General features: G+C 50.5%; 7 protein-coding genes across 7 annotated transcripts; 1 reads left to right on the top strand and 6 right to left on the bottom strand.

The window, feature by feature from the left end:
• Positions 1 to 1705: 1705 nt before the first annotated feature.
• On the bottom strand, positions 1706 to 2220 carry HO133_003807 (uncharacterized protein; the record flags this gene model as incomplete). The annotated part of the gene is made up of 2 exons (XM_037294729.1): positions 1706 to 1769; positions 1952 to 2220. The coding sequence occupies 2 exons, from the start codon at positions 2218 to 2220 to the stop codon at positions 1706 to 1708; spliced, it is 333 nt and encodes a 110-aa protein (XP_037149417.1).
• A 511-nt stretch (positions 2221 to 2731) lies between these two features.
• On the bottom strand, positions 2732 to 3839 carry HO133_003806 (uncharacterized protein; the record flags this gene model as incomplete). Its single annotated transcript, XM_037294728.1, has 2 exons — positions 2732 to 3006; positions 3554 to 3839. 2 exons carry the CDS (start codon positions 3837 to 3839, stop codon positions 2732 to 2734), a joined length of 561 nt encoding a protein of 186 aa, XP_037149416.1.
• Positions 3840 to 4815: 976 nt separating this feature from the next.
• Positions 4816 to 5637, bottom strand: HO133_003805 (uncharacterized protein; the record flags this gene model as incomplete). The annotated part of the gene is made up of 1 exon (XM_037294727.1): positions 4816 to 5637. One exon carries the CDS (start codon positions 5635 to 5637, stop codon positions 4816 to 4818), a length of 822 nt encoding a protein of 273 aa, XP_037149415.1.
• A 1522-nt stretch (positions 5638 to 7159) lies between these two features.
• Positions 7160 to 8354, bottom strand: HO133_003804 (uncharacterized protein; the record flags this gene model as incomplete). The annotated part of the gene is made up of 2 exons (XM_037294726.1): positions 7160 to 7747; positions 8172 to 8354. The coding sequence occupies 2 exons, from the start codon at positions 8352 to 8354 to the stop codon at positions 7160 to 7162; spliced, it is 771 nt and encodes a 256-aa protein (XP_037149414.1).
• A 741-nt stretch (positions 8355 to 9095) lies between these two features.
• Positions 9096 to 10087, bottom strand: HO133_003803 (uncharacterized protein; the record flags this gene model as incomplete). Its single annotated transcript, XM_037294725.1, has 2 exons — positions 9096 to 9694; positions 9748 to 10087. 2 exons carry the CDS (start codon positions 10085 to 10087, stop codon positions 9096 to 9098), a joined length of 939 nt encoding a protein of 312 aa, XP_037149413.1.
• Positions 10088 to 19321: 9234 nt separating this feature from the next.
• Positions 19322 to 20443, top strand: HO133_003802 (uncharacterized protein; the record flags this gene model as incomplete). The annotated part of the gene is made up of 1 exon (XM_037294724.1): positions 19322 to 20443. The coding sequence occupies one exon, from the start codon at positions 19322 to 19324 to the stop codon at positions 20441 to 20443; it is 1122 nt and encodes a 373-aa protein (XP_037149412.1).
• Positions 20444 to 22114: 1671 nt separating this feature from the next.
• Positions 22115 to 22453, bottom strand: HO133_003801 (uncharacterized protein; the record flags this gene model as incomplete). Its single annotated transcript, XM_037294723.1, has 2 exons — positions 22115 to 22388; positions 22449 to 22453. The coding sequence occupies 2 exons, from the start codon at positions 22451 to 22453 to the stop codon at positions 22115 to 22117; spliced, it is 279 nt and encodes a 92-aa protein (XP_037149411.1).
• Between the last annotated feature and the right edge of the window lie 1110 nt (positions 22454 to 23563).

The following is a 23563-nucleotide window of genomic DNA, read 5'->3' as shown; positions in this document are numbered from 1 at the left end:
CCATGCGCCATCCTTCCCTCACGCATTGCTCCCCCGTCACGCCGTTCGTGTTGCAAGTTTGGCGGGTATAAAAAGCCAGCGAATCCACCGTCTCTGGTTCAAGAACCATGGAGCTCTATGCTATCCGCGGGACTGCTGTTGAAAGAAATACGCGTCGCGTGTCTCCATCTTCGGTCACTGGCATAACAACCTACCGTCTTAAGTGGGCGGCGCTTCCTCTCCATCCCTTGTAAGTACTAGTACATTGACCTCATTCTCGGAGGTTCCCGGCTGCTCCGCAGCTTCCTCATCGCCAATGTCACGGTCTTGCACCTGGTGCTCTTCGACGGAGTCCTGGCTCCCAGCCGGCGGGTCGGTCTTCCGCTGCGGTCTTTGATATTTCAACACGATGCTTCAAATCGCTCCGACTGTTAAAACACGCAAAGCGACAACGCCAAGGAGTATCGTAATCACGCCCGCCACTGCCGAGACAAAGAAGAAGATATTTCCGACAAAGTAGAAGACAACCGCCGGCCAGTTTCTGAAGCTTCAGTGGCTGAGGTTGACTGCTGTTGCGGTGATTGTATTGGAAGCCACTTCGAACTTTCAAAAGCAGAATTTCCGCGAAAGAGAGAATTATGGGGAACCTAAAGGTTTTAAGAAAGCAATTTTAAGAAAGCAATGAGGGGAATACCCGAAAAACAAGGCTGCGGCATTAGTTGGGGACGTCAGGCGATGCATGCACTCAACCCCACTTCGGCGCCCACTTGAGGCCTTCCCTGCATATTCTAGCCTACGACATCGCAGAACCCATCTCTCTTTATGAGCCTCGTTCGTGGTCACGATACGCCCGCCGTAATTATGTGATAAAATGCTGGTATGCCAGATTCCCGTTCGTTATCAGGGACCACTTAACGTTTAACCCCATATCAGAGCGGTGGTTTACCCTTCATATGCCCCAGCTTGCGTTGAACTTGATTTACTACGTTCATTGCCGAGTATTGCGTCTAGTCGTTGTTCATTGAGAGTACATTTGTCAACATCGAGCTTGTCCCAACGGTAATTTTGAGAAAGAAAGGGTTTTCTGAGAGAATGTAGCAAAAGTCATGCATAGAAAGCGAAAGCCGTCAACGCAATTGTAGGAGTCCTACAATTGCCAGAACATAGTGACCATTTTCACAAGCTTCTCCCAAGAACTGTCATTTTATTTCGAAGGGAGAAGTTGTAAAAGTCGTACAACTCAGACGCGGTGCCAGAAAAGAGTGCTAGTTCTCATGCGTTTCGGCTAAAAATCGTTTCTACTTATGATTCCTTGATAGGGAAGTCGATTTGTTTTGATCGGTATCCACAGGAATATGCGCAAATGGAACGAAGGAGAGATACTCCTGTTGTGTTTTGAAACTCTCTCTATGCATGACTTTTGCTACATTCCCGTACAACTCGCCAGGCCTCAAGGGTTACGAACTTGAGATTTAGGGCTCGGGCGATGACTGCGCTACCATGACTTTGTAAGGTGGCGAGAGACAGGAATGAAGGTCTAACATGAGGACTCAACCCCAGTGAAGAGAAATCCTTTCGGACATTCAGGTAGCCGTGAACTCATCCAGATTTCAACTATGGGATGGACCGGTTTTGCAATTCGCCGTAGAAACGACTGGCAATTTACGTATTCGTCCCAGCGCCTGTAAGTCTGCTGTGATATGACATCTTGCCACGTCTGGCACTTTTAATGCCTGTCCGGATCGCCGAGCCTCTCTCCCATTGTCCCCATGCGCAGCTCCGAAGCCTTCCTGGAACACCAAGTTTCGCAGCTAATTTCGACATGTCTGAGCACATCCAAAAGACGCGGCCTCGAGTTCCCCCCTTCCCCATCCTCTCACAACTTCCTACACAGATGTCAGCCTCCCATCCACCACATTGATCAAGAAGAGACAGCCGTACCACACCCCATCAATAAGGCCGCCGCATATACTCCTCATCCGTGTCATCTCCAAACTCCAACCCCGCACGCTCTTCACACGACTCTCCGTCCTTGTATCTTTCCTCTTCCGAACTCGCCCGCGCAAACAAGAAAGATGGAGCCAGCGGACGCCCGTTTCCGAGGAATTGCCAAAGCAGGCAGGCGGCGGTGAATACGGAGGCGAGGAAGCCCAAGGCTAAGAGGACGACATAGGCGGATTCGAGGAGGATGGCGACGGGGCGAGGGACGTCGACGAACTCGCCGACGACTTCGCTCGGCATGGTTGAGGAGGCTGAAGGTGTCTTGTAAGCAGGCGAGGTGTAAGTGAGATGTTGGTGTTGTTTTTTGTGAAGCTTGGAGGTTTCTTGTGAGTCGTGATGAAAGAGTCAAAAGACTACAAGAACTAGGAAAGGACACTTCCTTGAAAGGACCTTCTAGACCCCATGTCTATTTCGCGCCGTGAGAAGATGTGCTCTGGGCTTCGATTTAGTGAGCAAGATTGAGCAAAGAGTCTTTCCGGGTGGCAGTCCAACGGCTCATTGCTTGGTACACCGCCCTGGTCTCTTGAAGGCTCCGAAGAGATTCACATAACAACCGTATACTCTGATTGTAAGAAAGCGCCTTCATTAATCAACACAATTTCCGCCGCAATGTTCTCCTTCCTTGCCTCCACGTCCGTCGTCGATTGCATTCCCGGAATTGCCCCATTTCCACGACCAGCTAGACCTGTAGGCTTAGCAGTTTCCCGGTAGAGTCTCTAGCGCCGTCCTGAAGAGATTTCAATACCGCCCACTACGTCTCCGCTCGAAGACGTCGGTCTCGCCGATCTTTCAGAGCCCTCACTTTGGCTCTGATGATGAGATAACCGATGAACAAGATGAGCGAGACAGCTATTCCTAGGATAACAACCGCCAGAACCGCCCAAATATCCTCCCAAGGTTCCGCTGTCTCTGGGTAATCGGTGTTGGGAGCACTTGATGTTGTTGATATCCCGGTAGTCACACTCTCGGGCCATCCTACGAGGGCGATAGGGGATCGTGTGATGCTGTATCTATCGGCGGTAGGGTCTGCAAGGAGGCTGATGGTGGTGGAAGACATTTTGGTTGGGTTTGTTGAGGGTAGGTATGAATGTAGCCGTGTTTTGCTGAAGACTTGACCGTGCGTTGCGCTTTATGGAAAAGGATGGCAAGGAAAAGTAAGATGAGCCGAGAAATCGACTGCCCGGGAAAGCTGATGTACATCATGAACAAGATAATACTGATGTTCACGAGCCCAGGCTCTTGATAAGCCAATCCAACCAAAAGCCTGCGTGGGTGAGCGCATTTGAGGCAGTAGGATCTCCGGAGCGGTGGCGCCGACTCGTCGCAATTTCTCTCGCCAGTCATCGAACAACAAGATGGAAAGAGAGGAGACAAATGCCGCAGTGTGCCAGTGAAGCGTACTTCACGACCCTTTTGGTGTATATGATCAACAACGTCCTTCTCCCACGTACAATTCCAACGCCATTACTCCCTCAGCGCCCACATCCACGCCCCGTACACCCAAACCACAGCCCTCAATCGCCTTACCCCCATCGCATGAATTTTCAAGAACCCACACCATTTCCCTGCTTACCATTCCCACTCTCTTCCCAACCCGCAACGCCCGATGCGTTCCATGGTGCAAGCTCTATCGCAGTCTCCTCATCCTCCGCGGCCCGACGACGCTCTCTGCGCTCTCCAATCTTGCGGAACAGTTCAACGAAGCCTCGAGCGATAGCAGGAGCGATTCCGACCACAAGAACCAAGATCGTGATTGTGGCCGCGACCATGCCGAGTAGCTCCAAGTAGTACTTAGTCGCGTCGAAATCGTTTTCGTCGGTGTGTAGAAGAGGGATTGGTGTCGCTGTTGGAGAAGCCATCACGATGGCGACGGTGGCGGACTTGCTGGGGTGTTGCTATAGAGCAGGGAGTCGATGGTTATGGATGATGAGGTTTGCGTCGTCGGTCGGGATCTTGGGAATTTGCTGACGAACAGAGACTTAAGAGCTTCAGATAAATCGTAAAAGACCTTGTCAAAGTGCATTATGTCTAATGAGCCATTGAAAAGGTTGATGCGCATTGGAACTTTGGCGCTAGACACGAATCCTAGTTGAACTTGCTCAATCACAACTCGAATGGAGACTGATATAGCCAAGACATCTCGTTGCAGTCCTCAGAGCGCCCGAACGCAACACCAGCCGACAACTGGCCCATTTTCCAACTTGATTCATTCCCCAGGAGTGGCCAACTTGCCCATCGAGCATGTTGACACTCGGATTCTACAGCAGACATGGCGTGGGTAGGAGATACTTTTGGGGTCGGCTTTCGCTCGGGACTGTGGAACTTCGGGAAGCCTGGTTATGGCCCTTCGTTTGAGTGTCTATGTTTTGCCGTTGCTCGAGGATGTTGCAAGCTTGATCGTTGCTCGAGGACTGGGCATTGACAAAGGCTGGGTTTCGTGAATTCCGAAGTGTTTCAACATACTCAGCAGACGCCACAGGATATCGCATCCATTTCATTCTTAGTGACCACTGGCACGCTTTGGTGTACCGTTTCTACGATAGCCGCAAACCTTCTCAACTTGGTACTCTAGTCCTCGCCGAGTTGAAGAGGAATCCTCCGCCGTTAGCCGGAGCTCTGTGGGGGAAAGGTCATAAACTTATTTTGAGGCAACCTAGTATCAGCGCGGTTTGCAAGGATGTGGTGGACTGAGGAATGTCACTATTTACAGGTGTGAATATTTTGTATTGGGAACGATCTTCGCCGAAATTGTTCATTAAGGTAACACCGAATTATTTTCAATCTCCAGCACACACGCGCAACTCTCCCCTACAACCCCCCAAGCATTCTTTCCCACTACTCGCCAAGCCGCATCTGATCAAATCCATATTTCTTCCGAGGGTCCCCGGTAAAATTAGGCATGAGCAGTGCATCCAACCCTCGAAACTCGTCACAGTCGGTTTCTCTGTCTTCCGTATCGTCTTCTATATAGTACATTGCATCCGCCTCTCGTTGCAAGCGACTTTGGCGAGGTTTCTTGTCTTCGTCGTTCTCCTTTGAATAGTGGGTGATGATGAAGGGATGGGCGGGGTGTTTGGGTGGGCTCTGGGGTTGGTGTTGAGGTTGGTGTTGAGGTTGGTGCTCTTCCTGATGAGGTTGGTGTTGTTTCGGGTGTTGTACACGGTATTGATTTTGGTGTTGATCCTCCGGGTCAACTCCCTGTTCTGCCTGCTGTCGATCTCGTTGTTGATCATTATGTTGGTCCTGGAATTCGGTTCCATGTTCATCCTGATGCTCAGCTTGTTTTTCGTCGATGAGCTCAACCTTGCGGTGGTCCGCTCCCCGTTGCTTTCGAGGCAGCTCGACACAGGCATTCGCTCGGTCTCGGCGCACTTCCGCAAATACCTCCTTCACGGCTGCCAGATACGTCTCGGCATTTCCGAGAGAGAGACCTCGGATGAGGTTCTGATTTTCGTTAAATAGTTGGAGTATTGGGTCAGGCTCAGGAGCCCGTACCGAGGTGCTTGATGGTACCGGGGCTTCGTTGATGTGGTCGTTGGTGTCGGCTTGGGGCCCAGGTTCAGAAGCAGTCATGATCGAGGTATTTGGTGCTGGTTTGCAAAGCTTACTGAAGAGGTTGACATGGTAGTCTGGTATGCAGCCGGAGGTACCGGCCATTGTTGCGTGGGGAGTCTTGTAGATTGTGTCCCTGTTAGGTGCGTATGATTGCTGTCGGTCTTGCCGTTCTTCTGAGGTGGTTTTTTGGTTTGATTTGCTGTCTTCAGTGATGCTCATTGGGAATTTTTGATACTCGGAAGAGTTGAGATCGGGAAGGTGGATGGGAGCCATTATACTCTCATTATAATCCACCATATAAGATATCTCATTTTCAATATATATTGCATTTCATTATATTCTCAGTTCCGCTGACTCATCCCTTTGAATGCGCAAGTTTTCCAAAGAACTGCGCAGCCAAGCGTTTTCCTCTGCCCATGCTGAAATCTGTCAGATGAGTCCAAGATCAGTCAGTCGCCTGTACCCGTGAAGACCTAATCTGCTGTTTTCGCCGGTGCTGAGCGACGATAGAATAGCTAAATTGATCGGGTATAAGCATCAACTGCCATAGCGCCTAGACTTTCAAGAAGTTCTAAGATGGTTTGGTCGACCTGGATTGGGTGGTAGGAGGATACTGCAATTCTGAAGATGGCAAGAAGATCTTCAGTGACTACTACCTTCTCCAAGCGGAACTGTGTTTGTCACTGGTCTTTGGAAGGCGGCGGGTGGGACGGTGTGCGTTGGGGGTCCCCGGGGTGAGGATTAGGGGTATGACATGGAGGCCTGAAAAGCTTAGGTGATAGGTGTGTACATTACGAGTCTAAGTCCCAACCCTTGCCCTTCATAACGAAAGCTGTCTTTCCTTCAAACCTATTCCATAATCTCCAAAAGCGCCATTGTGAGCCACGAATTGATTGAGTCTCCGACCCGCCCGTACCGGGCTTCCTCATCGCTCTCCAATGGCTCAACAATGTCAGCGTGCATCGTCCTCCGCCGTCAGAACGGAGGAATGAAGACTCATCACTCGATTTCTTTGCTACCGCGAGTACATAATTCTGGGACAATTTGGGCAGACTCCGGCACGTTGGATTCTGGCAATAATCGCGGCGACCTAATAGCCTGCTACTAAGGCGGACGAATAGCTATAGAGTGTCATCAAGCATGAACGAGGCGAGAAGATGGACTGTGGAAGGTTGGCTCAGAGGCTAAGGCAATGCTATTTAAACCGGAAAAAGAAAGTGAACACGTTTCCCACCCCCCTCCCCCCCATCACATCAGTGGCGTCTATCTCGAAGTGGTCGTTCCCAACACCGCCAGAAGCCAAAGGCATGCCAAAAGCCTGAGAGAGGGACGACTCCCAGCAATGCGTCCCCCTCATCATCTCGGCAGTCAATTGGGCGCGGGCCGTTTCGGGAAACGTGCATTACTGCTCCCATCTTCAGCCTTCGCATCTTCAGCCGCCTCCTCCCTTTGGCGCCGAACAGCCGCATTCTCATCAAACTCCCTAGACATCATCGTCAACACATGCTACGAGCCAGGCTGGCAGGCAAGCAAGCAAGCAAGCAAGCAAGCAAGGACACAATGCACACCTCCCTTCCGCATCTCTCACAACCAGCGCCCCCCTCACCCGACGCCTCTTCCCCTCCTATTCCTTTGCCGCAGCCACCAGCCCCAGCCCCAGCCCCAGCAGGCCCGCCACCAAAAACGCGGCAGCCACGACCAAGATCGCCAGGCCGAGCCCAAAAGTGACGACGATGATCACGATGAAGAGGGCCCATTTGAGGCACGCGAGGACCGCGCCGAGGAGCCCGAAAGTTATGAAGAGGCTGGAGGTCAGCACGGTTGGGAGGACGCGGAGGAGGTTGGCGAAGGTGGGGTCTTGCCGGAGGGTTTGGAAAGGGGTGGGGATGGTGGCGGATGCGGAGGGGAGGGGGGCGGGGGATTGCATGGCTGCGGATGGTTTGGGAGGTGTGAGGGTGAGGAGGGGGAGGGGATGGTTGTTTGTAAGGAAGTTTGGATTGTAGGCCGTGAGGGGGATGAAGGAGGAGTGCAAGCTGAGAGGGGGTTGGGAAGGGGTTATAAGTCCGGACGGGACAAAGGAAACGGGACGGGAGATTTCCGACGCGGCAGCCTGCGTGTCTCGAAACGAGATGGTTGAGAACCTGAACAGCTGGCGAGCGGTTGCAGGATCCGGAGCAGGTTGGAAGGCTAAGTTTTGGGTACGTGAGTCGTCCTTTCATGTGCTCTGATCGGCCGGAGACTGAGAGGTGCTTCGCTGCCTTTAGGATCTTCTGCAGCTGGATGGACCATAAGCACATCAGCTGGCTAAAATTGGTCAGTGGGTCAAAGGATATTTAATTGCGGTTAGAGAAGACACCGGCCCTCGGTCCCAACCACACCCCATCCAGTGGAACCGAGTATTAATATTCAGCGACTCATACGCAAGAGAAAAGATGTCAGATGGGCAATTGAGCAATCACATAGACCTCACAAACAACAAACCCGCACGGGGAACTGCGCCTTCCATTCCTACTCACCACATCCATCACAAAGATCAGAGCAAGATCCGAATCCCAGGGGCAAAGAGTGATGACAGTGCACAGATACCCAACGTCGTCCCACTCACGCATCGCCGTCTATCTCAAGAAAGCCATCACCCTCCGCATCCGAAAGAATCGCATCGCTAGACCGACCGCGATGATTCCAATCGCGCAGGACAGGCCCAAAAAAAGGGCTGCGAGTCCGAGTTCAAGGCCCGTCGAGATGGCGGATGCGAGGGCCCGGCGAAGAAAGTTGGGGTCGTCGAAGGAGATGCGGATGGGTTCGGAGGCGAAGGGCATCTTGTGTGTTGATAGGAATGTGAAGGGGCCTTCGAAGATTGGGTGAGGGGGTGGGAAAGAGGAAGTCTGTTTGATTAGGTGAAAACGATGTTTATTCTGTTTGGTGGAGGATGGGGGTTGATTGAGCAAGGGTGCTTGGTTAGGTGGAGGGAGGTGGGGGAGAATTTGTAAGGAGGAAAAGAGAGAGTGAGCGCTGGGAGCAATGTGCTGCTTTACCTAGAGATGTGTTATGACGTTTTCCTTTGTGTTGACTGTCGGTAATGAAACTACAATCCGCCTCCAAATAGATAGACTAATTCGTTTGAATTAGAGCTCGCAGGGACGAGGCGCCGGGGGTAGAACCGCGTAATGTTCCCATGAACCCGTCTGAAAATTAGGCACTGAATCCTGCTCGCTTGAACGCCTTGCATGACTTTGTGACACTAGCGACGGGGTTAGGGGCTCATCGTACAGAGCTGAAAAGTGTGCTCAAAGCAAGCATCGATAACGGAGGTCGATTTTGAAGTATGAGCCGTCGACCTAGCTCTTTGGGATACCTTAAATGCGCTGTCCTGCAAGGTTGATCTTCCTGTCCACATCGGCTCTGATGGAGGGAAGTGCTTTCAAACATGGCTGTATATGTCAGCGCCGGGCTTCACATTTACTGAAAGGCTGCTCATGTGAGGGCAAAATACTGCGTTGACACCAGTATTCTTGCCAGAACCCGCAGTCCAGGGCAGTCGATCCGCAAGACCTCGTCTTTCATGCAAACAGCACACTCTCGTCCAGCTCGTCCTTCTCTCTTTCTCCCACGCCTGTCCTCAACCCCATCTCCCCTCTCTTATTCCTGTTCTCTAGCGCCTGCTCACTCCGCCGATTGTACCTCCCAGCCTTGCTTAATCTCAACTCCGACCGTATCTGGTTCGGACTGACAAATTCCTTATTTTCATAGATAACCGGGCCTCCAAAACTAGACTCCAGTATCACAATCGGCGTAAGGACAAATCTCGGCCCTATCTCCACCAGGCTAATTTTTGTATCCCCAGGCTTCTTGCTGACTTTCGATGTCACCGCTGCGCCATCCACTCCGTTCTCCTTCGCAGCATCAGACTTAGACACAGCCGTCTCGCTGATCTGAAAACATCGTATCCATATCTTGCCGTCTGCTATCGTAAAGCCCATGACGTGGTCGACGAAGGGTTTCGTTTTCCGCGCGCCTTGGGGCACGCCGAAGATGTGGGTAAGGAGTTCTTTGATGATGAGAAGGTGTGGCTGAGAGGAGAAGGTAGCGTCGAAGGAGAGTATAGGGCGGGATCCTTTGAGACAGTTGCCTGGGAAGTGTAATTCTGACATAGTATGTACTAGGTACCGTTGTTAGCTCTAGCACGTTTGTGGCGAAAGATGTGTCCCGCACAGTTCTGGAGGTGCATCTTGACAGTCGGTCCATTAGGTGCCTTGCTCATCCATATGTAGAGATCCTTCCCTTTCCTTGCCTCGAAAAATAGTACATTGTTGCAATTGTAGAGCTCTGCCAGCTCATTGAGTTGGTAGAGCTTCGTCTTTGTATCAAGCTTTGCGTCTTTGCGGCTGTGTGGTAGGAGAGAGTAGAGGTCGTTCAGGAGATGTCGATGTCGGTAGGTGACGCCTCGAGAACTGAGGATCAGGACCCGCTGCTTGTTCTTTTTGGGGACACCGTTGGTGGTGGACGGTTTGGGCGTAGAAGATTTTGAGAGGGACTTGTAAACGGCGGCCATTGTGACGCGATCGTGTGGAACCTTTGAAGTGTGTACGCTTGTTGCGCATTCGCAGTTTAGACGCTAGGAAGTTCGAGTGGGTGAAATCTTTCAAGTCTACCAAAATTTCGCAGACCCGCCGGGATTGGTAGGGCTGAAGTAGGCGTTGTAAATTCGATGTCTTGGCGTTCGCTCAGTGCCTCCTCAATTTACGAACTCTCTTCCAGTCCTTTGTCTAAGCGTCTGGTGCAAGCTGTCCGATGTATCGCCTATGTGATATTAACCGAGTTACGCATTTTTTTCCCTACAATTAATAGTAACGGATTGTGGTGGGCTCTCCATGCCACACATTTTTGCCCGAATAAGAGGCACGTGAAGTCATGCCGCACTCACGCGTAAAAGCGTAATGATTTGAATGTCTTTTTTCATAATATAGAAATCTAGGGCCCAATTATTAACAAGCGTAGCTTCCGTGGCGCAATTGTAGGCTTCTCCCTTTCCAATGAGAGATTTCTTGCTCACCATTCCGTAGGGTTAGCGCATCCGACTGTTAATCGGGAGGGTGAGTCATATCTTCAGTTCAAACTTGCGTGTCTAATATTTGTACCAGTTGATGTAAGTTAGCGCAAATAACGGAGGTCAGAGTATCGCTATTGACACTTCCACCAGAGTTCAATCCTATCCGGGAGCGGATTTGCAATTTTTTTTTGTCGGAATCAGCGTCGCTCTTGTAAGACCATTCCCTTCAAAATTCCAACTTTTACACCGTTCGCCACTCTACAAATTGGAAAAAGCTATGAGTCAAAGTCTCTGTTGCCTTGGCGCCAAAGAGTCGCGAAACTCTCCTAGATGGAACACCAATCGCCGGTCCTCTCGATCTATACCACCAACGAGCTCCGCTGGACCTAAACTATGCTCCAGCCTCCCTTTCATAACATTCCAACCGTCCCGCATCGTATTGTCGTCGAACCAGTCAGAGTGTTCCATGTTTTTCATGCCCTTCCTTATCTCAAACTGCGTGAACCCGAGCATTACCACTACCGTCGTCAAGGTAGTGAGGTGTGCACTCTCTGTAAACAGTTGTTTAATCTAAAGAGGTGATGAGCAATAGGAGCGAGCGGGTAGAAAGTCCCGTACTCGATGGTGATGAGACATTCACGCTTGAGATCGGTCTCCTTGAGATCGGCAAGTGCCAGAACTGCCAGAAGATGGGCAGTAATGCAGCGTACTCCCAGGCCCGAAGGAAACGTGGAGATGGAAGTTCTGAAAACGCTTCCATTCCCGTGGAAAGAAAGAGTCCCGAGCACCATAATCGGAAAGGCTTAAACATCTTGATTCGACAGACTCCTTCGCGATACAAGCGCTCTCTAGCTTCGTGAGGTGTGTTGATGTATGTAGGTTGGTAAGATCGCCAGCTCTGAAGAGATAGGCACAGGCGTCGTCGCGAGTCTCAGGTGGGAGAAAGAGAGTAAGGGGCTTGTGGTGTGTGTCTTGGTCTGTTGGTTGTCACGGTGCCAGAGGCATGAGTTCCAGTTGAAGCCATGATGCTGAGCTTTATCTCGTTATCATTGCAGAGTGCAATGCTCGGAAACATTCAGGTCTTGGAATATGGAGAGCAGTCCACAGACGTTACTCCCTGAAAGTCTCGAGCACTGCAAAATTTATGCGAAGTGTTGAGCTTCGAGCCTACTTTATTGCAACGCATGTGCACGTCCGAGAATTGGTAAGCTCTAGCGCGGGAAGAGGATGCGTTAAAGGAACAGGAAGCTCAATGCCAATGGTCTTAAGAACCTCCATCTAATCTAGCGGGGGAGAAGAAAAGTGTTAAAGAAAGACACGGAGTCGAAAGCTCGCGGCGTCGTATACCTCGTTTGATCTAGTGCTTACAACACAAGTGTTGAAAGAGGACAAGATTTCCAACACTTCTGCTGTCAGTCTGAGGCGCTTTGTCGCTGTTGAATTCCGTGTTTTCCTTTCACCCTATAATGCTCTCCTCATGCTCAGTCGTCCGCTTTCAATACAGCCCCGTCAAACACAAGATCGAATCGACATTTTCAACACAGTCAGTTTTGAATTCCGTGTTTCCTTTCATCTCATCTCTCTATGTGTGTGGGAAAGCGGTCCTACGCTTTCAAGCCTACAACTAGTATAAGTTACTGTTTGGTGACGAACTACTAGTGATCACCTTTTGGTCTAGTCGTAACGGTTAGCAAAACCCGTCCCGCTTCTCCTCTGTGCTGCATTATGTTGTACTGGTATTAGATGATCTCTGACTCAGCGAGCGCCTGGGGGAAATTTTGTGTTAAAACGAGATTCAACGCTCATGATCAAGAAACCTCAACTGAGTCTAGCGTAGCACTTGTGGGAAATTTTGTGTTAAACGAGATTCAACGCTCATGATCAAGAAACCTCAACTGAGTCTAGCGTAGCGCTTGTGGGAAGCTGTGTGTTAAACGAGATTCAACGCTCATGATCAAGAAACCTCTACTGAGTCTAGCGTAGCGCTTAGGGGGAGATTTTGTGTTAAAACGAGATTCAACGCTCATGATCAAGAAACCTCAACTGAGTCTAGCGTAGCGCTTGTGGGAAAGTTACTTGTGTGTTAAACGAGATTCAACGCTCATGCTCACGAAACCCCTATTGAGCCTAGCGTGTAAAGAAAAGTGTCAAGAAAAGCATAAACCCTAAGAATTCGCGGCGTGGCGCAACACCCCAGATGAGATGGAAGCAAAACACGAGTTTCAAAGCTCACGGAGCGGATTGCTTCATTCGGTCTAGCTTTTTTTTGAAAAGTGTTGAAGCTCATAAAAGAAGATAAAAAGCACCGCAACACCATTGTACCAGCGCTATTGGGAATCGAACCTAATACGAACTGAATATCTCCGCCAAACAACAAATGAGGGCGTCTAAGAATCCCCGTTCCGTCGCCAACACACATCCTAGCCCCGCCGCGGGCCGGCGGTTTCGAGATGCGTGGTTCACTCGCTGCCCGCGGGCTACGGCAGCGCGCCCGTTATGACACTGCCGAGGCGGACACAGGCGGGTCTTTTTTTTTCACAGTCAGTGTTATCGTTGAGCGCTTTTCCGCCGGCGCGGCCGCGCGCGCACCAGTCTCTGCCGATAGAAGGGTCGGTACCGCAGGAGACGGTGATGGCTAGGTTGCCGCCCGTCGCGATCGGTGCAGGGGTTGGGTATAGGGAGTGGTTGGAAAGAGGAGCACTCTTCAATACCCTTTTCTCGTCAAAGGCGGAACGAAACGACGCAGTTCATGAATGATGTGGCAGACTACCAGTACCGGACCGGAAATTACACACTGTCTAGCTGTTGCACCCACATTAAGACGAATGAGCGAAGTTCCCTACACAACAGTGGTGACTGGAACAAAGGTCGGTCCGCAAGTGATCTGTTCGTTTCCACACAAGTCTTCGTTAGCTCTGTTTTAATGACGCAGTTGTTTTTGAGTGAGAGGAAATCCAGGACAGATCCCGTGCACTTTCAGCTCAGGCGTGGGAGCAGAGGCAAATAGGGAAGCGGGTGAACCTACGACTGTCGACATGTCGACTTGGCAACTGGGGGTAGGAGGGGCTTTCCGCCCATTGATATCACCCGCTTTGCTTTTCAAGTAGCAGGTTAATGTGACTAACGGCCCCACTGGACTCTGCAAGGAGGGTGTTCTGAGATGGAGCTGAGGTCGGTGCCGGACTGCTGACTGCCATGTTCAAAAGGAGGGAAACGGTTGCGGGGAAAAGCGCAGTGGCATGCATAGTTGTTGAGATGGATGCGGCCCAAAATTTTGGAATGAATAGTGGGCTCAGAGTGTTTCTCGCAAGCAACAGACTATGAAAGGACAGCAGCACTATGAAGGACTCGTTCGAGGTCTTTGTATTATTGGACCAGCTTTATCACAACAATGTGGCCGCACGATCAAGCTCAAATATATTAGCTTACCGCGTTGTAGCTTTGATCCCAAGTTTCTAGTTGATAGAATTGACTGTTGGTCGCGTTTCTTGCGAAGAAGGTGCTTGAAGTGAAACGCGCGACTCCACTTTCAACTCGTCTTTGCCCGGGTCGTTTTGCCAAGACTGGGCTATGCATCGGAACTTCACCCAGGATTCTCCTGCAAGTGAACACTGGAACAGCGGGCTTTCATGCCAAAAACGACTACCTTGACTAAGATTGGAGTCCTTTTGGGCGCCGCCTAGGGGCTTCGTCTGGTCGGCAGGACATCTGTCCAGCCGTGATTTATCCAAGAAATTGGTCTACCGGCAAACCCTCAATCGGCCAGAAAGTCTCTTCTTGGTTTCTTCGTCTTTGAAGATGCCGTCCAGTCTCTTCTGGACGTAACGAAGCTGTGAGTCGAGACGTTTCTTTGCAAAACGGGGCGCTCTCACAGCCTCGGCTGCATTTGATGGTAAATCCGGTTATATATGATGGTGTTAATACTGTGAGCGCGCTACTACTTAGATGTCTGATGTAGGTGTCGCATGGCCGCGACTATTAAGTGCTCTGTGGGGAGCACTGTTGTTATCCGTGAAAGTGCCAGGACCTGCGACCAAAATACTTTGCGGTGCGACGACTAGCAAAGACCTACAAAGAGCTCGAACTCCAGGTAAAGAGTATAGGTCTCACAATCCAGGTAATTGTAACAATCTCAGGAATGATCTTTGATGTACCTGTAAAAGTCTGGAGGTAATAATGATGTAGCAAAATCTCCACTTTGGAGCAGCCAACTTGAGCTTGGTCAGATAAAATGCAGAAGTACCAGCAGCCAATATTCTGCTTAGTAATACCATCGCGAGTTCTGATTGGGTTTCATGAACAGCTTTCTTTCTAGCCGTTACGCAGATTAATGAGCCTGCTGTGGCGTTCATCCGAGCCACCAGCCACCAGGGGAGCCACAGCGGCACTCGGGTTCCAACTGCACCTCTGCTGCCAAAATGACTGCTGCGTCTTCATCATGATCTCGTGTCCCTTCGTTGGAGATGGTTGGCCACCTCAGGGCCAGTTCGCGCAGATGAATCTCGCCCCAATACTTCAACAAGCCATTATACTGTCTTTGCCTGGTTTGTCCAACTGCTTTGGCCAATGAATTACCTCAAGGTACTGAGATCTGTCTACCTCCGACACCACACCTATCGTTGCTCACCATCAAAAGCTGTATGAGTAGACACGCTGTGGTCAGAGGCCGATAATATATCAAGAACACACCACACTAGGAAAGAAGGAGGCGAAGGCGCAGGTGAGAGAACCTCATGGTACGACGTGGGCAAGTAAAAGGATTGACGCTGGCATATATTTAGGCTTCAATTGCACAGCTAGCCACTGAAATGTCTATCTCTCCAGCACAACCCATCGAAAATCAGGAAGCTCGAGTGCATCGACTACACAGGCGGTAATGACAGTGGCATTGTTGCAGTGCCCAGCGCCAAGCCAGTCATCAATCTTCTTGTTCCGTCCCAATTCGTATCCATCCAACTCTCATAACGTGTTTTTGCCTAATCAAATTCACCCTGTCTCGAGACATTCACGCATTCACTCTTCATTTGGTATGGCCATCCACCCTCCTCTCCATTTCTTCAAGAAAGTTCATGGTCTTGGCGAATTTCCGCGAGGTCTTTTCTCCCACCACGGCTTGCTCATGTGTCTCTGCTTTATTGAGCCAGGCGTTTAGCTGATACGTCTTTGGGCGAGTAAGGTGTGGAAGGGCATGGGTCGTCTGGCGGGAACTTTCTGTGCCGTTCCTGGAGGCGAAGGAGACTGTCAGCGAGAGTGCTTGAGCCAAAATCAACGGTGGCAACTAACGGCATTCTCAGTTGCTTCACAGTATGGGTCTGATAAGCAGTAGCGGTGTGCGGAGACGACAGGCTCCAGGCTGAGCTCTGACGTAGCTGATGGGGTCGGGAGGCCGGTGGTGCGAGGCGGCGGAGGTACTCCTCAATACTATACAAGAGCTTCCTCTGAGTGAGTGAATGGACTTGGATCGATTTTGATGGTTGGAAAGTGAGTATGGCTTGGTGCGAAGGAATTCCGTTCCACCCCACCTTCGGGTACTCGGAAATTTGGTATCTCAAATTTTGCACTCAACGGTCTTCGTTTGGTTTGGGTACAATCAAGGTAGTGTTACATCAGAAATATGAGCGTTTAAGAGGTGGTATGGTTCTAAGGGCATAATCAAGTGAGTGGGCATGAAGTTAACATAGGCTAGCAACACATTTGGACTCCGCTCGGCTACAGCTCTATGACATGCATTATGCGTATGTCCAGTCTCCCAATCATCTCCTCGCTTGCTTCATAGCCTTCGGTCCAACACACCCACAAACATCCAGATATTCAGATGAGTGATCACGCCCACTAGACTGCGGTTGCGCTTTCTCCTAGATGTGCCAAATCGATGAGCTTCTAGCCAATTACATGCGCTCTTTCGGCTCGCCTATTGACTCGAGATTAATGAACCTGCAGCTCATCATTTCTACTACGTTATGACGGCTGACCTTGCGACAAGCACTGAGTGCGATGTCAGACCACGAGCCTGGGAACGCCCGTCCAGACCGGGCTTAGCGTGGGGAACCTGTGCGCAGCTAAAAGAAAGCGAAAGCCGCCCTCGCCGAACTTCTTCAACTTCTTTTCCTAGATAAGCTACCACTTCGTCTTATGTTCGGCTTTCATAGAGCAACAGACCCTTGTTCTTGGTAGATGGTTGAGGTCCTAACGCGCGTGCATGAGCACGATCTCAAGATTGCGCAGCAAGCGATTCGGTGATTCGGCTCCTCCTATCTCCGACTCCGATTAACCTGCTGGACTTTCTTCTTTGAGCACACAATACTCCCAATTCTTCCTCCCGCCACTGTCCAGTCTTGGCAAATGCACGGATACGGATTGGTGCAAAGATGAGGCGCAGTTGTTGATGTGGCTAGAAACCTCCTCATTGCCCCTCTCTCACAATGACGCACCCGGAGGTTGTTTGGGCCGAACCACAGTGTTGGGTTTCTAGCTGCAGGAAAACGACTCTATTGAGTATGTTGGTCGTCGAACAGTGCAATTGGACTCTTAAGCATGGCCCACCGTTCAAATTCCAACTGCACAGTGTGATGCCCGCTGAAACGCTTGCAGTGAGGGGCTTTTTTGCGCGCAACCAACCGCGACGGTCCAGCACTCTTAGTTTATGCAGGTCCGGGGCGAAGGATTGTCGTGCATAGGGTGTCCACCTCTGAGCCAAGGCCGGACTCTTAACACCACACCTTGAAAATTACTAGCAGCTCGGGCCAACGGTCACCTTGCGCGAGGTACCAACACTAACACTAACGCTGATTGATCAGAGGTGCAGAATTTTGAACCCGAGAACAAAAAGGGGTCCATGGATGATGCATCCAACCTGGAAACATATCCTCTCTCTGGCTATGAATGGCCCATGGAGTTCGACGGTGACGGAGCCATTTTGATTAAAATGCTTCTGGTCCAGCCGCTTGGACATCCTTGACCAGCCTCGCACGCTTAGATCTTTTGCTTTGAGACTTGATTTCTGTTTCATCCACTCCTTGACATCGCTGTCCGGACTTTTTTTTGTTTCTCAGTCAAAATCAGAGATATCACTCACACCCTCAAACTGCATCCCATCGTTCAACCTAATCGAGTGGTCACCTAATTCTTGCTGCTCTCGAAGCGACCGACTCCCAGCCAACGAACCACAATCTTCCATTATTCGATTATCTTGGCCTTGCGAAGCCATGCTGAATCGCGTAGAGAGAGATTCAAAGCACCTGACGGCTAGACAAGCTTACCGATTGGTCTTAGTGCGCTGGTTTTTGCCCTAACCGGATGGGTGGGCGCGAATCCCTTTATCAGGCAACCAGGCAACCAGATCTAAACCTCATCCATATGCCCCACAAATTTCCCATCCGGTATCTAATAGGAACACTCCAAGAAGGTTGGCCTGGGTTCTAGGTGTGGACGCTTCCACGCCCTGGTGTGGTGCAAAAGCCAGGGACTCCTTGCCAACATCACAACCCTTTGCTGATAAGTTGGTATGATCTGACAGTGAGTGAGTCTGTGGGAAGATCCTCGATGTCGCAATTTTCTCATTTACGCACGTTTATAAATTGGTGACTGCACTTTAGAAGGTGAACAATTTACTCGAAAATTCTGCAAAAAAGCACGCCTTACGTTCTATGCCGAGCAACGGTTATACCAGGTCGCCAGGACGTGTAACAACTAAGTGTCACCAATCCGGGTGATGGGTTCGATGGTGTTTTGCATCACGAAAGAGCCTCAAGCGACTAATGAAACATCTTGTTAGACGTCTGTGCGCTGACACGCATTTTAAGCTTACCGAACATGTGCAGGATCGCCGCATTGATTAGCAAATACATATTCTTTCGTACCAAATATATTCTGCTAATGTGTCCCGGATAGGGAATTTTGCTCCGTAATCTAGGACTAATAAACTCCCTTACGGGCTTTAGGTAACAATAGTCCTACAGTCATGCACGCCCAACACCAACGATGGATCCGAGACACATAAGCTAAATTCTCCCCAAAATTTCGAAACAGCTACCAGGCTCAGTACACCAACCTTTTACCGGATTGAGATCTTCCACCGCTATGTTTAACGGAGGTGTCTATATGCACTATCAGTCTCCCAAATTGGGGATGATGTCGTTGATGTTGTCGGCAATATCTGGCACAGTCCGTCAGACGGCTGAGCTTGTATCTATAAGTTGCTTTACATTCCCCTCCTTTGAGCATCAATCTCTCTCTTCATTGACTCTTCGCAAGCCTAGTGGGATCTCGATTGTTCATGAGTGGAGGAACCGCCGTTTCCGCTCAGATACCGCCGCCCCTTGTGCGCCGTTCCTTAGCGCCCTAAGTTCCTGCCAACCGCTCATGTGTGACCTCTAAATACAGTGGTAATACTGTCGGAGTTTCGCTGTCGGGCTCGAAGCGCTGCTTCAACGAGCCACCTGTGAGTCTGAATCCTGCATGAGGTGAGCAATCTGTTTCACATCTTGCCCTCAACTCTGGTGTCACGGTTCTAAACCTCCCACAACACTATGCGACCCAATTAGGCCTAGCGTGGCTTGACCCCCACGAGATGAACAGTTTCACCCCGTAAATAGATCTCTCCATAGCTGATGTTCTATTCTCCTTACGAGTACACTGTTTCAACAACTGTTTAGGCCGAATTCGTTCCAGTCTCTGACATCTGACAGTACAGAATTTGTAAGCAGACAACCCCTCGGCCACCACAGCTGCCAGTCAATGGATTTCAGTTATGCAGATGGGCCGCGAAGCTCCGAACCAGGCGAAAACAATTACGAATATACGATTGATACTCCTGATGACGAGTGGTGGGGCTCTATGCTTAGTATAGGTCACTCTGATGCTACCGGACACCAAGAGTTACCAGAGCCTACAATAGCGTCACTCGGTTCCACGTCTCAATCATCCCAGAGCAGAGGCTATTTATCCTCTTTGCAACCCTCAAGCAGTCTTTATTTCGCTGGAGCTCAGTCTAGCTATCCAGCCATCCAGCTCCCAGCTAATTCTCTGGCCACGTTCGACGCTCCATTCACACTTCACGCAGGTGGGACGAGCGAGATGTTTGTAACCTCTACACTCGGTGACGCATCTTCTTCAAATTCATTTGAAGCGGTTGGTACGGCATCAGCTGGCCACGAGTCAGGGTTGGACAATACCACGCCATCAGACGAATCCTGCGATGTCAGCCGTGGCCTAGACCAACAGTCATTGGCTCTATCAGGGGCAGTCAACACCACCAGATACGAAGCGCATCATAAAGACCTCCGGTCCAATTTTGACAGCACCTTACAAAGTCACAAAAATCAAGAGACAAGTGACGCGCTTGCTGACAGCCACGCCGGATACGTAACTAAAGATAATCCGGCCACACCTTACTCTTACTTCTTTGAGGATGATCGGCGTGAACAAAGACAGAACGGCATTCAAATGGATGAGTATGAGGCGGTAGAGCAACCGTCAGGCATATATCCAGTTCCGCGGCACGGTAATGAACCCGGGGCTCGTCTAGCCAGCGACCGAACCTCTCCCAGCAGTTTGTCGCCAGGGGACTCATCGCAAGCCTTCCTGCTTACCACATCTTTGACCTCAGCCACTCAAACCCATTCCACCAACGACAGCTGGAAGTGTGATGATTGTGGTAGGGTGCTCGCAACGAAAGGCACCAAGAACCGCAACAGGAATAAGAGGCGTCACCATTGCCCTGGTACTGGCCCGAAAAATCCCTGCCCAATATGCCCTAAGTCGTTCAATCGCAGTGATACTCGACTGCTACATCTGAGGAAATGGCACCCGGAAATCCATATGGAACCGCCACGGCCACGGAAAAGAAAGGACCTATGACAGGAGAAGGAGGAATTCATACTGGACGCTGCCTCTGTCTGTCACGGAATCCATTATGAAGCATTTGGGAGGCATCACTGTCTTTTTCTGTTCATGGAAAAGAGGAGATCAGGCGCATGACCAATGAATGTGCTTGACGGTACCTGAAGAACCGTCTTACATGCTCACGCCTGCATTTCATCAATCTTTACAACCGCATCCGAGAGTAGTCTTCTTCAGCGATTGCGATAGAATGACCTCCAACCATCTGTACCTTATGTTAATGCACCTTTTCCTTGTGTATGGGAACCATTAGACGATAAGGAAACGTGGATAGAACGCAGAACATGTGAATTGTGGGAATAAAGTTACGTTTAGAATTGGCTGTGCGAAAATCCTCGTTGAGCTTCCAAATGAAGAAACCCTTGAAAGCCGGACACAGTGTGTTTTGAGTCTGCGAGCCGATGGGACTAAGGGAAATCGCGTCCACGAAATAGCGTCATCTGGTGGAGTGTTAAAGCGACTCGATTTATTTAATATATACAACAAGATCAGCGTCGCTCGTCTCTGATCGTACGGCTATCAGACACCTCGTGATAAGTGCTCACGACCAAGGGGAAAAGGAGACATCGCCACTATCACGCTCATCCAAAGCTTTTATGTAGAACTCATGGATCGTGCCGCCTCGTTTTTGAAAGTCCCCTGAGGAGAGCTGTGTTTGCGGTTTTCGCTCCAATCTTCGCCCCCCGCTTCGTCTGTTGCGGTCTCGCCTGCACGTTCTCAATGCCTTTCTCATCATGAAAAAGAGTCTTGCACATCGGCTAACAGATAAGTCCTGGTTGCCAGCGACTGGGGCATCTCATTCGACTCGGTCAGAGAATGTGCCGAGAATACATGCTCAGTATAGGAACGAAACGCCCACAACCCTCTCACAGTGCCGAACTGGTCCTGTGACACAAAGGGCTGTAATCGGCGGACTTGCCTCTTGATTCTAGGCTTTGATAGAGGAAGGAGTAATACTTCAGTCAGACAGCCAGCCGTGTTCTTCTGAAGAAAATTCGAAAACAGAATCAGGCTTGTGCACCGTGGATGCTACGAGGACGCGCATCTTGATTGCAATTCGTAAAAGCGGGCTGACAGCCAAATCTTGGCTGTAGGAATAGAGTCGGAGAGGATCTAAAGGGCGATGGGGGAGCGAATATGAACTGAGAAGAAGCAGTGGAAACATGGAGTTGTCCAACTACTCCGTCGCATATCGTGGCGAGGCATGAGGATGTTGGTGATGACTAAGCGGCTCAGTGCCAAAATCGCTAGGGGATGGGATACCCCAGAGCACGGAGACAGCGGAGTGGCACACAATTTCACATTCTCAATTTATCTGGAAACATAATTCTCTCACAGACCAGGCGAGGACTGAAGAGGATTGAACGCGCACTGAATGCGAGTCTCAAGTCACAAGCGGCCACAAGATGCTACGTTAATACAGCTGGGATGGAAAAGGGAGGAGCGAGCGGAAAAAGCATGAACGGATAGGGATCGGATTGGGGTTTTCAAGAGCAAAACCACGTATCGGTCTATGAAATTGCCTCTACCATCCCTCTGCTTCGAACCCTGCTCCATCCCTTCTCCCCCAATGCTCCCCTCTGCCCACTTCCACCATGCCGCCATCTTCCACACCCCTCCCCCATTCATTCATTCCTTCCCACCCTCAACAACCTCCCCATGAAACCCCACGAAGCTCCCCAGCCCCCCCAGCGAGCGACCGAACCTCTCCCCGGTCGGCGTCCACGGCTCCTCCCCTTTCGACTGGCCTTTCCACGCCTCGATCCTTCCCAGTTCCGTCGCGGCTCGGCTTTGCATCTGCGCTGGTTTCGAGCCGGGACCGGGACCACGGCCGGCGTTGGGATCGGGACCGAGGTCGGAAGCGCCCGTTCGGGCTTTCGGGTGCGGGGTGGAATCGTGGGGGCTGTGAGATGGGGGGTTGGTCAGGTGAGGTGGACGGGATGGGGGAGTGGAGGGGACGGACGACATGGTTGGGTTTTGATTGAAGGAGGGTTGTGCGGTGGTTGGTTGAAGTATCGATACTATGGTAAAGCTTCCTCGATAGCTGTCTCTCTGTCTTGCTTTGGAAAGATAGAAAGAAATCTTTTGAGAGGGGTTGTGGCTCTTCTTAAAGACGGTGGAGTCCGTCACACTGGAGTCCGCAGCCCTGAGGGTCCATTGTTTGCGAGGTCCGGTGCTTCGGGGTCCATTATTTGGGGGGATGGTCATCTAAGGGGTCCTTTGCTTGGGGGTCCTTTTTTTTCCAGAGTCCCTCACTCGCAAGATCTTCACTGGCTGATCGTCAGGTTGCGCAAGACTTCTACATTGTTGAGTACAGATAGGCCGTTTCTCATGACAATTTTTTTCCCTTTGCCAAGCAGCTCTTCTAGGAAATCGAAATTGTAGTTTCTTCGTAAAGGCCTAAAAGACACGCAGAAGGTTTCATACTCGTGTTCGAGGATGCACATTCCAGAGCCTAACAAAGCCCACCCGAGCACTTACGCACGAAGGCCGTTTAACGTAACTTGATGGGATGAAGCAGTATCAATCCGTGAGACGTGATGCTCTAGATGGCCAGACTGCTGAATGATTTTATGGAGTCTCACGGTTCAAGGTTGCTAGCCCATTCCTTGGTCGAATGGCTAGACTAACATGGTTGGATCCTCGACATGATGTCGAACAGCTTACTGTAAATGGAATAATCAAACCTAATGTAAGAGGTCGAACTCCGACATGACAGGGAAGCACAACTCGGGGCTGATGAAAGGACACACCTACCAGTAGATCGGAATCCTTTTCCTTTCCCCTTCATACCTGCAGATGTTCACTTCTAAGGTTTTCAAAGATCTGATGGATCTGAACCACATTGTTGTTGAAAGCTTCGGCCAAAAAGACGCAGCGCAAGCCGGCAAGGCAGAGTCCCTGATCTGGGGGGCTAGCTCAGGCCGAAGGGAAGTGGGTTGTGAGACCTTGGACACTGATGAGGGGGCGAGAACAACCTTATCTAGGAGGTTTCACGGCTAGCGATTCAATCTGTTCCAGCTCCTTGGTTTCAAAGCGCGTTCTTTGACAAGAGTATGTGCTGCATAGTGCAAAGAC

The sequence above is a fragment of the Letharia lupina genome (genome assembly GCF_014066315.1).
Source record: "Letharia lupina isolate WasteWater1 chromosome Unknown contig_18, whole genome shotgun sequence".
Lineage (NCBI taxonomy): Eukaryota > Fungi > Ascomycota > Lecanoromycetes > Lecanorales > Parmeliaceae > Letharia > Letharia lupina.
This window is presented reverse-complemented; position numbering and strand designations above follow the sequence as displayed.